General features: G+C 39.4%; 1 protein-coding gene across 1 annotated transcript; it reads left to right on the top strand.

The window, feature by feature from the left end:
* Positions 1–13,359: 13,359 nt before the first annotated feature.
* LOC118912110 (olfactory receptor 51S1) lies at positions 13,360–14,321 on the top strand. The gene is given in 2 exon segments (XM_036884892.2): positions 13,360–13,777; positions 13,780–14,321. Coding segments are annotated over 2 exon segments (960 nt in total).
* The last annotated feature ends 1,685 nt before the right edge of the window (positions 14,322–16,006 follow it).

Here is a 16,006-nt window from a genome sequence, read left to right as displayed (position 1 = left end):
TCCAAAGGACACCCTGAGGGGGTCATTCAGCTTTAGACATGAACACAAGTAGGAGTAACTATACTCTCTTTGAGAAGCTCTCACCCTTAAGATACCCATTAGTTGCCTCATCAATTGACTGGCATCAAGCTAAGGAACAATGTAGTATTCAGGACATGGACTCTAGGTCTACACATCTTGTATTCAGATTCTCCCATACCTCAGAAGAGTCCTACATGTATAATACTGGGCAGTAAATACCTACCCCACAGTGGCAATGTGAAGATTAAGAGTGGAAAGGTCTTAGCAAAATGTATGCTTTTTATTATGATTACTTGGAATAAGAAGTTCTCTTCGTATGTTCTCAGTGTTGATACTGAGTTTTTTCATTTGTTTCTTTCTTACTTTTTGTTTGATTGTTTTGGATTTTTTACTCTAAGTTCTTTTCAGTTGGTAGAAGTAAAAACCACCAGATCTCTTCTCTCAGCAAAGAATCACATGTACTTTTCTAGCTCTTGTAATTTTTTAGTAATTTACCCTCTCTTCTGCAATTATTGAATATCTTATCCCCAGGCTATGTAAACCTTTCTGGCTGCTCATGCACATGATGAATCAAAAAACATTAATGTTTCTGAAATCTTCCAAAATACCCTTTTTGAAAGATTTCTGATTCATATTTCCCCAGCCTTAGCCTATTTTCTCTATTTCTGTAAAATATCCATTTTTTTCCCCATGGCATTATAAAAAACAGCCAAATATTGGTTCAAATATCTGGCTTATTAGATTGCCAGCATACATTTCTTTCCAGTAAACTGTTGTTTTAGTTTCTGTGAGTTGTATTGATTTTTGAGAAAGAGTTTATTAAGTTTTTTGAATAATTGTAATAAAAAGTGTAAATGAGAAAAAGTTTAAGAGGTAGACAAATAAGAGGGGAGAAGAAAATGAGGTGGGGGCAGGGAGAAGGAGAAGAAGATAGGAATAAGAAGAGAAAAACAAGATCCAAAGACCAGCAGAAGTAAAAGCTGATCTATTTCACATTTTACTAATACAGAAACTAAAGCCTCCGAAAAGAAAATAACTTGCCATGAATTAATGCATAGTTAGTAGCAAAACACATCAGAGCAGGGAGAAAGAACAGCCTTGCTGAGGAAAATTACAAGTAAGTGCAGTGGGAACTTGAGGGTTCAATTAGAGAACACCAAGTAAAATTGCATCCTGCAGCCAAGAGGCTTACTCCCTAATATGTGTCCTTAGCTTGTATTCTTTATCTATATTGCCCAAGATCTAGAAAACTGGAGGAGTTCCAGTCTATCCCTGAAGATTAGGCAGTTAGATCCCAAATTCTTCTTTTGAAACTTTCATCTAGTCCTGACCGTCTGCTGTCCATGCTGCTACATTTATGGAAAAACAGAGTAAGTGTTCTGTATCTGTCCCCAGACTATCACAAACTATAGAGTTTCATCATAGATCCTCGATTGTAGAGCAAGTGAAAAATTTTTTTTAATTACATTTCTCTAGTGGACAGCAGCAAGCAGACAAGTGAAAACCATACTTCCATTTGCTGTGAGTACTATAGAGGTTTCCAGATTTCTAGGCATTCTAGGGTATTTGTAGATGACAGAAAAAGATTGGGATGTCCTTAAAAGGAGAAGTTTACTCTTCATCATATCAGGATGTAAGATAGGCAAGGAGGGCCTGAGGAAACAGGAAGAAAACCCCTCCTGATGTAGACATTAACTTTGACCACCCCTCACCTGATAGGAGAGTCACAGATCCCTTTCTCAAGGGGAAAATTCCCAAACTCCAATCCTTCTAGGGTTTTAGATGAAAGGAATTTTTAAAGTCCAAAGCCTAACCAATACAGAAACAGCCATGCAGTGTTCTGAAGGCAACACTTAATTGTCTGCCTACATCACTTCCAGTGACTAGGAGGTCCCTACTTTCTAAGGCAATGAATTTACCGTGGAGGATCAGATATGTATCCATCTCTTAGAAAAGGTGACCTATTCACTATAAAGTCAGGGACGTTGTCCTTCTCTAATGGGTGTGAATGAGAATGAGGTGTGAGTGGAAAGACGGCAGGAATGCAAGGCCTTGGAGTGCTGGGGTTGGAGAATGAAGGACAAAGGAAAGATAAGGCGACTCAGAGAGAAGTGATTGGGAGACAATCAGCAACTTCAGTGACAATACCCTAAAATATTCTGTTGCAAGGCCAACCTTATCCTCTGGTTTTGCTCTAAAACTTACCTGGTTACTAGAATATCCCTAGCTGGAAGACAGTTCTTAAGCAGCCTGGCAAAACCATTGCTATTGCCCACATGAGGACTTTATTTGCTGAACTGCTGCAAAACACTCCCCATGGAGAGCTTCACAGACCAATGAACAGTGTTCCTCAGGAGATTCCCAGGCAGAGGAGCTCTCTCTCCAGGGCTGCAAAATCACCCTTGAGATTCTCACGTCTGGGAAATGAGATAGTATTGGAGAGACTATTAGGAAAAGGTGGGCTTGTTTATGTGTAAGTGTTTGGGAGGCAGGGAGTTTCAAAGGCTTGTTAGTGCTTAATCCCAGTCTCTCGAGGCCATCCTAGCCACCTCACTCTTTTCATGCCCTGAAATGAACAATAGTTGCCTTTATTTTTCTCAAAACACAGCAAAACTATCAAAAATATCCCAAGGAAAAGTGACTCCATGATTTTCCAATTTAAAAAGGATTAGAAAGTTGAAATGAATCCCTAATGACTTTTTCCTTACATTTCACCTGGATTTTTCAGTTTTCAATGTCATACTAATACACTGAATCATGTTCTGAGGAAAAGGAAAGCAAGAGGCCCTTCAGAGAGTCCTTAATAAATGCACCAATCAATCAGAAGCCAATGAATATTCCACAGTATCCAATTGCCACCTTCAGATAATGCTGTCCCTACTTGGCCTCTGAAGAATAACACCAGCAGCAATATAATTAATAACAATAATATCTAATATTAATTCTGAGCTTTATCAGTTATCTGACTTATCACACTTGATTTGTACTTAAAACATTATAACCCTTGCAAATTCTCATGATTTTAATACTCCTGTGAACTGGATATTGTTGAAAATTATCATCTTCATGTTCCAAAGAGAAAAGAGGACCACATTGGGAAGTGGCCCAGATTCTTGGTATAATTATAAGAATATAACTGTAGAAATTACTCAGGAAGGAAATAATAGAGCAGGGGCTCCTTCCTGCCCCAGGTGTGTTCTGGACTTCTGGGTCTTGAAGATCACCTTGACTAGGTAAAGAAGAAATGCTCATGTAGAATGAGGCTGATACACTAAAGCACTATAATTCACCTGCCATTTATCTACATGATCATCCTACTCTTCCAAAACTATAGACTGTCAGAGTGTGAAAATTCCTTTTCTCAAATAAAATTCATCTCAATTTCATATAACCAGTTTTTAATACTGTTTGAAGAAATCAACATGTGGAATTGCTCATCTTGCAGTATCTTAACCCCTATATTCCACTACTTACTATAAATGTGTCATTTTGTAGCACAGCTGTGCTCTAATTCACATTTTTCTTCTACACTGACAAATCAGGTTTTTGAGTAGTTGAATCACTGTGATTTTATTTCAATCTCTCAGCTTCCATTTATTTTTGTAATTTGCACAGGTTGATGTTTTGTATCTCACATGTATTCTGATTTCTTTTATATTAATTTTCTGTCATATACTGCCAGCACAAATACAGAACTAAACAAATGTTACTGTCTCTCTCTTTTTTAACACCTTCAAAGCTGAAAATGGATACATATTGGTCAGGGAGTATGAAGATAATTTTTTAAGTTCATTTCTGACCTAAAGAAGAATCTAAACCTTATTTAAGTGTATAATTGTAAATATAAATGTAGAACTATATATCTTAAGAAGCATCTTAAATCACTTTTCCTCTACTCAGACCTGTTTTGAAAGTTGTCCCTTAAATGGTCTTCCATGTTATGTTCTTCCTGCTTCCATGTTAATCTTCTGAACTCCATTCTTACTCCAAATGGTAGGTGGAAGGAACTTTTTAAAACCACTATTTGCATCTTTATATTCTCTGCTTTTAAAACATCTTAGGGTCTTTCCCTGCACTTAGAATAAAAACTCTTAACCATGTCTGGGTGTAATGTAACCATGACACTATAGGACATAACCCTGTAAGTATCTCCGACCTCTTCCTTTTTTAATCTCCTTCTCCTTCTGTGCCAAGTATACTGGCCACCTTCATGCTCCTTGGCAGTGCCAAGCTTAGCCCCGCCTCATCGCCTGAGTGTACCTGCCTGGGACACATTTCTTCCCTATCTCCACAGGCTAGTCATTCTCAATATTTAGGTCTTAGCTTATATATCGCCCTCAGAAATGTTACCCTTTCTATGGTATTCATCCACTCTCCATTTATTATCCCATGACTATTTTCTGTTTGATTCATAGATCTACTATATAGCCATCTAGAATTGTTATAATTGTTTACTCATGCATTGTCTATCATTCCCTACTGGAAGGTAAGATGGAGAGAAGAAGGGGTCTTACCTCCCTTATTTATGATTGTAGCCTAGAATACCTGGCATAAGTCAGGTGCTCAAAATTATCTGTTTCGAGAAAGCCTCTTTAGACAACAAAATGGGGAGATTAGAGAGCTGAGATTGATGCACAAATACAGTGCACAATAAGAGTTAGGCATTGTTCTGGACACTTCACTCGCCTTGTATCTAAACTCTTTCTACTAGTAAGGAAACTGAAGCTCAGAGATGTAAGGGAGCTTGTCCACAGCCTTATAGCTAGAAAGCGGTATAGTGAGGATCTTTCCCCACATGACCTAAATCTGAAAGCCATAGCACCATCCTGTGGGCTCCGGAAATATAATGTCCAATGACACACATGTTAATCTGAGGAAAGGAGGGAACCAGGGAAGGTTTAATTCTGTCCCTCCCTCCAACCCTTTTAGGCCATATTCATCCATCACATTAATAAATCGCTATACTGAACATCAAGGAGATGAGTGCTAAGAGCTGTGCAGCCCATTCTGTGGTTTAGAAGCCAGGGGAGAGAAAGCTCTGGGCCCCAGGTGATGAGAGGAGAGGGGATGGTGCACGCAGCTCAACAGCAGGCCTGAGACAGGACTTGATTTGGGGTTGTGGGTGGTCTGAGGAGCCAGGGCTCCCTTAGTCAGTGTCCTCAGCTCCCTTCACCATGGGGTCAAACTTCAGTTGGAGAGTCTGAGGAAAGCTTTCAGGTCCAATGGATCACATGTGCTAGAATTGTGTGGAAGGCAATGAAAGGAGGGATGCAGTAACCCGAGTGCAGGAGAAGTTTAGCTGGACCCTGGGGATAGAGATTAATGCACCATCTCCTGCAAGGGAGTAGAAGTTACAAGGATGAGCCAGGGTAATCCCAAATTGGGATCTGGTTACATAGGTCTGCTGCAGGGATTACAGGAACAAAAACACCACTGAACGATCTCAGGGAGGGGAGGGGCAAGAGATGGCCTGGCACACAATGAGTGCACAGGCTGTTTACCAGGATTTGGGCTGCTTGGGTGTGAAGGAAAAGCCACAAGCTGGCATGGGGATTAGGGGTGCCTGATGATACTTGATCCATCAGAAAACAGGGCATCTATAAAGAACAAGAAATGTCAGGGAGAACGACAAATATACAAAGTACAGGGAAGAAAGAATAAAGGAGTGAGCTACAATGACTGGGTCAGAGCAGCAGGGGTCTCGTCAAGCTGGCTGTCTTCGTTCAGGGAGCTCCGACAGAGTGTGTGTGCGGCCAAGGGCGAGGGAGCAGACCACAAGGATAACAGGCCATCCTACAGCCCAGGTAATCTCTGAATTCGTTCAAGCCTTAGCATGAGGATGCAAAGCAAAATGACAGATGATCTCTGCAGAGATGGGACCCATGACCTCAGAGCCGTTAGCACCATGTGGTACTCCACCTAGCTGAAGGCAATTACACAAAACAAAGAGCGACAGAGCGAAGGCGTCCCTGTGGACTGAGCCTGGGGCACTCTCTGGGGCTCATTATCTGCTCTCTGGAAGAAAAGGCTGGGGAGAGGTCATGGTAAGGACCAAAGAGCAGACAGGCCAGGACGAACCAGGACATCAGGAACTATCCGGCTCTGAACCCAGGATCAGTGTGGCTAGAGAGGACTTGCTTCATGGGCTGTGAGCGAAGGACGGGTGACAGAGATGGAGGGATTCTTCTTTTCCTGCTGTGGTTCAAAGGTCACCACGGTGCTTCCTCTGGGCAGAACAACAGCCCTCAACTAACCACAGCATTCTCACTGAGACTCCCTATGGGGCTGTGGCAACAAGGGGCTGGACACCTGCGCTCACCTTTCCTGTACCCACATTCCACCCACTCCCCCAGAAGGGGTTCAACAGGCTGCATAAAGAATACACCTGAAGCACTGCACTAGAGCAGCAAAGTGCATTAGGGTCACTGGGAGCACCAAGGGTGGTGAGTGAGCTGCAGCAAGGGAGGAGCAGGTGCGGGAGGGAGGCACTGTAAGACAGAGGTAAGAGTGATAAGGGAAATGGGGAGAGTAGAGTAAGTGGGGAGAGGAAACAAGGAAGAGAGGAAAAAGGAGGAGAAATAGGGGTGGAAGCTACTGTTTCTTTCTGGAAAGACAGAAAAGAAATAGGGCAGAGAATTTGAACATTCTCAGAAAGTCATTTCAATTTTGGAAGAGTTGAATATGAGATTGGGACTGGGGATGCGGGCTGCCAGAGTGGAGAGATCAGAAAGGTGCCACGACCTTTGTAGAGCATAGGGAACGTGGCGCTCAGAAACTGGATGAGAGAAACTTTTATACAAGCTGACTCTTTAAGGCAGCTCAGGAAATTCATCAAACTCATTTCATGTGTAATTGAAGGATACTGTTGCAGGAGGAAAAAATATAAAAGATAGTCTTTGCCTTCAAATAGCTCACAGAGTAGTAGAAAGGCATGGGAAGAGTAATAATAATGCACCAGTTATGCTAAAGGGATGCAGAGAGGTTCAAAAAAAGGGAGAGATTCTTTGAAGGGAGTAATATATTAGAAAGACTACGGGAGCTGGTAGCGTCTGAGTTCTAGTAAGGATGAATGCCTCCTGTGAGGGAAAATGGAGAGAAGGCAGAGATAACTAAAGGCACTAAGGCAAGAATTAATTATGACCAAGTGTGTAGTATTTGGAGTTGGGACCCAACAATTAAAATCAAAACTTCAGCACTAGGAAGTCACGTGGAAGACTTTGATAACCGAATATGTCACTGAGGATGTCTTAAAGCTGTAGAGTGCTATTCTAAGTTTACCAGTGACCAAAACCTCCGGAGGGTGGAATGTAGGGCCCTTGAAACCCCAGTGGTGCATCTTCTGTCCCCTCCATGTGGGCTGGCTTTCTGCCTATCTTGCCCAGTGATAATCTGCTGGAGTCCTTGTCCCTAGGTTCTCCAGGGCCAGGCTAAATCCCATAGGCATCCCAAATAAAGATACAGCATGAGAAATAATCTGAATATAGGGAGTAGCAGAACTGATTATTGCCACAAATATTTGAGACTAAGAATATGGGAGGTTATGATCTAAATTTGGGCTCTAAAACTTACCTAATCATTTCTCTTCCCTAGATCGCTTTATTCCTCCATCCCATATGCTATGCTTGTTGATTTTTATGATTCCTATATGTATCAGTCTCTTACAATATCCACATTTCATAATGTGCCTGATTTGATCTCACACTACCTGTCTCCAGCAGATTGCTTGGTGCTCAGCACTGTGCTTTCAGTACAGTCAGGGTTAAAGTGGAGACAGATGGGGGTCTCTCAGGGTATGAGGGACAATCATTGCCTTGGAGATAAGTTCACTCTCTTAGCCATTTCTTCCTAGTCTGGTTTATCCCCTATGGTCCAACTCCTGCAGAATTGCTGCTACAAATTTTCTTACATTGGCCACTTCTTGAAGCCACAGTCATCTGCAACCAAAGGTCCTGTCTGACACACACTCTTCAGTGCTGGTCTGGTAAGTAGCAGGGATGATTGTGGTGAGGGTCCCAATAGCCAGGACTAGGTCTGAACGCAAATGTAAAGTGAGAAAATTTGTTGAGAGTACTCTGTCCTCTCTATTGTGGCTGCTCAGATCTCTCCACTACACCAACATCAAATCTCCCCTATAAACAAATATCCCATGTTCCATCCCTTTAGTAATCTTAGCCGTTTGTCTTTCAGATGGCAGGGAATTAATCTGATAATGAGTGAAATTTTTGTCCTCTCCCAGGAAACATCATTCAGTATTTATGAATGTCTTGGTGACAATACTTCCACTTTTGGTTTTGAATTGCAGAATTAAATCCATAGAAAGCAAGATTTCAGTTTGAGGAAAAGGGAGCTGAATATTTGATGTAAAATAAGAAACTGCCTGAATGAGTGATATGAGATGTGTGTTTATGATCCATGTGCTGCATATTGAAGGGATGTTGGTGAACATCTGATGAATATGTATATGTGTGAAGGGAAAAGCGTTACTCATTGGCTGAATATTTTCAGCTTTGGAAAAATGAATGCATCTTTGAATTTACCTGCCTGTGATTGTATGAGGTAATAAAAGATTGATTAAGAGCATTTTCCATTCACAGTTTGTGGGGATGAGTGTATATATGGAAACAACATAAGTGTGCACACAGGTGCTTTTGTCTCCACCTGCCTTTTCATGTGACTATAAGCATATATATTAGTATATATTCAGAATTGCTTGTACCTTTGGGAATGAGAATTTGAATATTTCTATATCCTTGAATGCATGTATGACTATGAGTTACATTTTTATTTTAATACTTGTTAATTTAATAGGCATGTGCCTCAAATATTTCTGTTCAGAAATAGAAACTTTCTTTACATGAGTGTGTGAATGCATACGTGTTTCTGTGTGTTAATATGGATGAGTGTGTGCATATATGCATGTGTGTGAGAGCATGCATAGATGTCTATGTTATAGGTGGGCGTGCACATTGATTACAAAACCTGAGAATCCTTTTGTGTGTGAATAGTGTAAAAGAGAGATGATATCTTTGCTAGTTAGGTATGTATAATAGCACTTCCACAATCCTGGGGAGGAATGAGCCTGTCAGATATGAGTTTCCATGGAGCGGCTTAAATACCCCACAAAAGCCTCACAGGCTTTTTTCAACAGGCACCTGTTCCAAATCTCTTTCTGCTTTACCTTCTATTAAGCATACCTGCTACCTCACTGTTTTTAACACACAGGAGTGTTCTGTGGAGTATATATCAAGTAGGGTATATATCAAGAACCTCTCTTCTCTGGATGGCAAGCCCAAGCACTCAGAAGCAGCTCCCCCTAGAGACACTTCAGGTGGAGAGACGGAGACTTTGAGAGTCATAGGAAAAGAGGGTGGGGACAGAAATATGTTGGGAAGAAAAGATTCCACTAGAGGAAAGAATAACACTTTGGAGAAACTTATATGAGATGTGCTTAAGGGGTGGATGGGAAAGTTTTGAGAAAGGTGGTCATTATGGAATAATAAAACTAAGTGGGATTTCAGAAAGATGGATCAAATCCAGCAGAGAATTTAGATAAATAGAAGTGCAAAAGTGCAAAATGGAAGTGTAAAAGATTTGTGAAATGTATTTATTTGAACCTTAATATAAACCAGGAACTGGACTCAGAGCAATGAATAAAATAAAGAATCATCTCTTGAGGCAGTAACAGTCCATTGAGAAGGAAGGCACAGAAAGGAATATTAATAAGTGGTCAGAGAAGAGAAGAACTGAGCAGTTGTAACTTCCTGACATAAGTGAGGTATGATGGTACAGAGACAGAGAAAGAAATTCCAAAATTAAATATATTTTTTTTGAAAGTGTAAAAGTCTGAGGAGTCACAGTAGTACTGGAAGACTAAAGTGCATGGGTAGAAATACAGTAGAAATGGGTTAAGCAAGAAAGGTTGTTTGGGGCCAGATGGTGAAGACAGTTCCATGACAAACAATGGTATGAACTTTATTTTAAAGCAGTGGAAAATCAGACGGTTTTAAGGAATTATACCACAGCCACATTATCAGATTTCAAATTAGAAGTAACATTGTGGGGTCTGTATGGAAAAAAAGGATTGGAAGGCAGAAGAATTGGCAGCAGGGAAACCAATCCAGACAACGCAAATGAAAGCCTCAGCAAAGACCGTGGTACTGTTGGTGGGTATACAGGAGAAAAAACTGAGATGAGCCAATGGAGTTTACTGAATAATAATTGAGAGTTACTCATTTGATATGAGAATATATCTTTCCAAGAAAAAATAAAGTATGAGGGTTAAGGCCAAAATCATCCTTGAATCCTGTCCTCAATTCAGTATTAGTCCTTCTCCTGGACTTTGCTACATTAATCAGATCCATTTAATGCAAATCCTTCTAGGTCTTCTAAGCAATTACATACAAACATAGTTTTCTGGGAGACAGGACACTTTAGGAGGATTTAAAAACATATATGATACCAAGAGGCATAAATAATTATATATTTTTAAACTCAACAATATATCTTCATTTTAACTGTTGAGACTATTATGCATCATGACAATCTCTCCACTTAGTTATCAGAATATTAAAAATTATAAAGAACTCTACTTATTTTCCTCTTCCAAAAAAAATATATTTTATCCCTCTGTGTGCATATGAGATATGAGAGTCTTTCTCTCTCATCAATATATCAAAAAACAGAATCGCCAAATCAAGTAAATTTCCTGTTTTCATGGGTTTCCCCAAATTACTCTCAAAAGGGCTACAGTTTTATAATCTTGACAGCCTTGATTTAAAAAAGTAGTCTTTCACTGTCTTTTCCAACATATAATTTTATCAAATTTTATGACTTTATCCCATAAGATAGTAGAAAATGTTTTATCATTTTAAAAATATGTATTCTTTTAATAACTACTGAGATTGATTTTACTATACATTTGTTTAGCATTTGTATTCTCATATGAAAAGAATAAATTTTGCCAGATTTTATATTAGACTACACATCTCAGATTTATTTATAGTTCTTTATATATTTAAAATTCGAATCTGTTTAAAATAATGTAAGCTGCAAAAATTGTCCTATTCCGGGACACTCTGTCCCATTCTTTCCCTTATCTTTTAACTTCATATATGGTACCATGATTATATTAGCTTTTTTTAGCTTTGACTTTTTTGTTGTTGTTGTTGTAGGAACATTTAGGATAAGATCTAATCTCTTAACAGATTTTTAAATTAGTAACTCTAAGCACAGTGTTGTATAGAAGGTCTCTAGAACTTCTTGATCTTGCGTAACTGTAACATTATATTTGTCAAGCAGAAATCCACTGTTTCCTCCTCCCCTAGACCCTGGCAACCAACAATCTCCTCTATCTTCCTGTTAGTTTGACTATTTACATACCTCATACAAGTGGAATTATGCAGCATTCATCATTCTGTGACAGGCTTACTTCACTTAGTGCACTGTCCTCCAGGTCCCTCCATGTTGTTGCACATAGTAGGAAATCTATCATTTTTTTTAAAGTGAATACAATTCCTTGTGTGTATGTGTATACATATATAAATGTGTATGTGTATATTTATATATATATATGTATATGTATATATATATAACATGTATATATTATGTTTGTTATATAATATTTTTTAGTATTATACATATAACGTAATATATATAATATTTTCCTTAACCATTTACCCGTGGTTGACTTTTAAGTTGTTTCTATATCTTGGCTATTGTGGATAAAGCTGCAGTGAACATGGGACTGCAGATATCCTTTGAGATCTTGATTTTAATGTTTTTGGATATATACCCAGAAGCAAGATTACTTGATCATATACTGATTCTATTTTTAATTTTTTGAGGAACCACCATACTATTTTACCATAGTAGCTGCACCACTTCACATTCCCACCAACAGTGAATGAAGGTTCCGATTTTTCCACATCCTTGTCAGCTCTATTTTTTATAATAGCCATCCTAATAGGTGTGAGGTGATATTTAATTATGGTTTTGATTTGCATTTCCCTGATGATTAGTGACATTAAGCATCTTTTATGAACCTGTTGGTCATTTGTATGTTTTTGGAGAAATTTCTATTCAGTTCCATTGCCCTTTTAATAAATGAGTTATTTGTTTTTTGGTATTGAGTTGCAGAAGTACCTTATATTTTGGACATTAGATTTTCAGCTACATACTTTGCAAATATTTTCCCCTATTTTGTAGGTTGCCTTTTCACTCTGTTGATTGTTTCCTTTGCTGTGCAGTTTTTAGTTTGATATACTGTCACTAGTCCAATCATGCTTTTGTTGCTTGTACTTTTGGTACCATATACAAAAAATCATTGCCAATTCCAGTATCTTGAACCTCTTTTCCTACTTTTCCTTCTAGCAATTTTACACTTCCAGGGTTTACATCTGAATCTTTAATTCATATTGAATTGATTTTTGTTTATGGTATAAGATACAAGTACAATTTAATTCTTTTGCATATGGATATCCAGTTTTCCCAGTTTCAGTTTGTTATAGACTGTCCTTTTTCCATTATGTATTCTTAACATCCTTGTTGAAGAGCAGTTGACCATATATGTATGAGTTAATTTGTAGCCTTCCATTATTTTCCATTGGTCTACATGTCTGATTTTATTCCAGAACTATATTGTTTTAACTACTACGTTTTTGTAATGTGATTTGAAATTAGGAAGTGTGATGTATCCAGCTTCATTCTTTCCCAACACTGCTTTGGTTATTTGGTATCTTTCAGGGTCTCATAACTTGGATGAGGTATATAGCAAGGTGAGCTAAGAAGTTAATTCTGAGAGGCAGAATTAAAAAGAAAAGGAGAAAGCAGATTCGTAACAGTCAAAGCTGATTGATAGATGTCAGTTTAGCAAAAATGAGTGCCCCTTGATTTAGTAATAAAGGTATAACTGGTGAGTTATTTGAATGCAGTTAAAATGAATTGAAATGTGAGTATATTAAGGCAGCACAGAAGTTGGATTATCTGGGACTAAGAAAAGTATATACCTTCTCCCAGATGTTTGCCATTAAGAGAGGGAGATAATTTGGGAAAAAACTACAGGGAAAGGCAAGGTAAAAGGAGAAGGGAAAACAATTTAGGGAGAGGAACAGCTTTGAGGATAGCTAAGAAAAAGCTCCAAGACAAGAGATGACTATAGCACAGACACTAGAATATACGTGTGTGTAGGAAGGGAATGTGTATGTGCATATATGCATCGGGCAGGGGAGGGAGGAAGCAGGCTGTTTTAGAAAGAATCATACAAATGTGTCATAAGATTAAGTAAACATAAACCTTCTAATCAGTTTTCAGGTTCCAGATCTCAAAGTGGAATCCCAAACCATGCCAACATTCCAGGCAGCTCCCAATAGCAGCACTTCAATGGCCCCCATGTTCCTACTGGTGGGCATGCCAGGCCTGTCGTCTGTGCCCTCCTGGTGGACGATACCCCTCATCACTGTCTACCTTCTCTCTACCCTGGGCAACAGTACTATCCTCTGGATCATTGCCCTGGAGCCCACCCTGCACCGCCCAATGTACTTCTTCCTCTTCCTGCTTAGTGTGTCTGATGTTGGCTTGGCCACAGCCCTGATGCCCACTCTGCTGGGTCTTGCCCTTGCTGATGCTCACACTGTCCCTGCCTCAGCCTGCCTCCTCCAGATGTTCTTTGTCCACGTCTTTTCTGTATTGGAGTCCTCTGCCTTGCTTGCCATGGCCTTGGATCGGGTACTAGCCATCTGCCGTCCTCTCCACTACCCAACACCCTCACCAGTGATGTAATTAGCAAGATTGGCCTGGTCATTGCCTTCCGATGCCTGGGTCTCCATCTACCCCTGCCATTTCTCCTGGCCTACATGCCCTACTGCCACCCACAGGTTCTGACCCATTCATATTGCTTGCACCCAGATATGGCCCGTTTGGCTTGCCCAGGAGCTTGGGGTACAGTCTATAGCCTCTTTGTGGTCCTGTCAGCCATGGGATTGGACTCCCTGCTTATTTTCTTCTGCTATGGCCTAATTGGCAGGGTATTGCAAGGTTTGGCATCCGAGGATCGCTGGAAGGCTGGCCAAACCTGTGCCACTCACCTCTCTGCTGTGTTCCTCTTCTATGTGCCCATGATCCTCCTGGCACTCATTGGCCATTTTAGGGTGCCAATCCCTCAGTCTGCCCATTCTCTTCTTTCCTATGTCCATTTCCTGCTTCCTCCATTGATAAATCCTATTCTCTATAGTATCAAGATGAAGGAGATTAGAGAGAAAATACTCAAGAGGTTACAGCCCAGGAAGATGGGTTGTGCTCAGTGAGAATGATGTCCCTCCACATTTGGTGGCTCAAGGCTACTGATACAAAGGTTTCCATGCCTGAGAACTCAGTTCACAGTGCATGAAATGGTCATGCAGGTGTGAATGAGCACAACTACATGGACATATTTGCCTGTCCCTAGAAGTGTGCGTGTGTATACTGATTGAAGCTCCCAGAGAATGCCAGTGCTCTACCCACTGTTCCACTGCAGATCCATGGCAAAAAATGGACCAGAATCTAAGGCCTTGTCACAACCATCCAAGTGTGTGTCCATTGCTTTGTTTTGTTTATCTACCACCACATCTAACCCCTACTAACTGAGGAAAATGGAGGAGTTAAGCAACTACATGGCAAAAGAAAGAGAAGACAGAAACATTTCACTTATCTAGATGGAGGACTTTCAAGTAGTGTTGGACCTTTGCAAGTAGAGATTCTGACCTATTCATAGGAATTGGATGAATGAGGACACCAGTAAGTATCCTATTTAAGTTTTTCATACCAAGAGATACACTGTATAACTCTGGTCAGGCAAGGAAAAAGAAGATGGAAAGAAAATTTTTTTTCACTCTTCACTAAGTTTTGAAAATGTTACTATAATTTTTGAATATATATGCATATTTACAATTAAAATTTTAAATAATTCAGAAAAATAATAAAAATTATCTTAAATCATATCAAATATTTGATTTTTTACATTTTTAAAAAATTTGATTAAGCAAACATAATTGTTCTTTAGTGAACACTAACAAATGTGAAGTTTTATATAAATGGAAGCTTACACATAGTAAATTTAATTATTGGTCTTAATTCTTTACTTCCTGCTAGTAGTAGTATTATACATCTGCACCCAAATCATGAGGGTCAGAGAAGGCAGACTGAACACTCACTCCTTCATTTCCCTTTGAGCTTAGAGACATGATTTTCACTGTCAACTTAGTTCATATCATTTGCTTTGGTCAATAGGATGTTAGTGGATATGATAAGAGCAGAGGCCTGAGCGGGATTCTGCAGTGGGGTTCTTCTTGTGCTATCAGTAATGCACAGCTCAGGCTCTTCAACCCGGTCCCCAGGAAGAGACACAGGGTGCTGTCCTGAGCCAAACATACAGCCTGGAGCCAGTCCTACCTGACTGGGAGACCTGAAGCAGGGCCATCAAGTCAGAGCAACCTAGATCAAGAGGACCTCTGTCAACCTGATGATTAGGGAGCATTACAATAAATTCTGTAGCTGTAAGCAATGACAGTGTGGGGTTGGTATGCAGCAAAAGGAGAGTAACACAACATAATTACAGTTTTATTCTATCAACATGATTAATATCCTAATGCTTTTTCTTTTTAAGTTCTTACAATTATTAACACATATACCAGGAGCTTGCTTTGTATGTAACACAAAAGTTAAATACATTCTATATGCCTTTTTGCATGTTGTTTTTCTTATGGTGGTGGAAATCCCTCCAAGTAAATAAGTATGAATATAATTTATTTGAATATTCATAATATTTCATGGCATAGATGAAATGCAATTTATTCAACTATTTCCTGGTAAGGGGTATTGAAATTGTGTATGTGTACATAGCTTTACAGATCTTTTTACAGATTTTGATATATGTATATACATCATACAAATAATCACATATTACTGATCTATTAGAGTAGCTTCACATTTTGATGTAGCTAATATGTGGTAT

The sequence above is a fragment of the Manis pentadactyla genome, chromosome 9 (assembly GCF_030020395.1).
Source record: "Manis pentadactyla isolate mManPen7 chromosome 9, mManPen7.hap1, whole genome shotgun sequence".
Classification (NCBI taxonomy): Eukaryota; Metazoa; Chordata; class Mammalia; order Pholidota; family Manidae; genus Manis; species Manis pentadactyla.
This window is presented reverse-complemented; position numbering and strand designations above follow the sequence as displayed.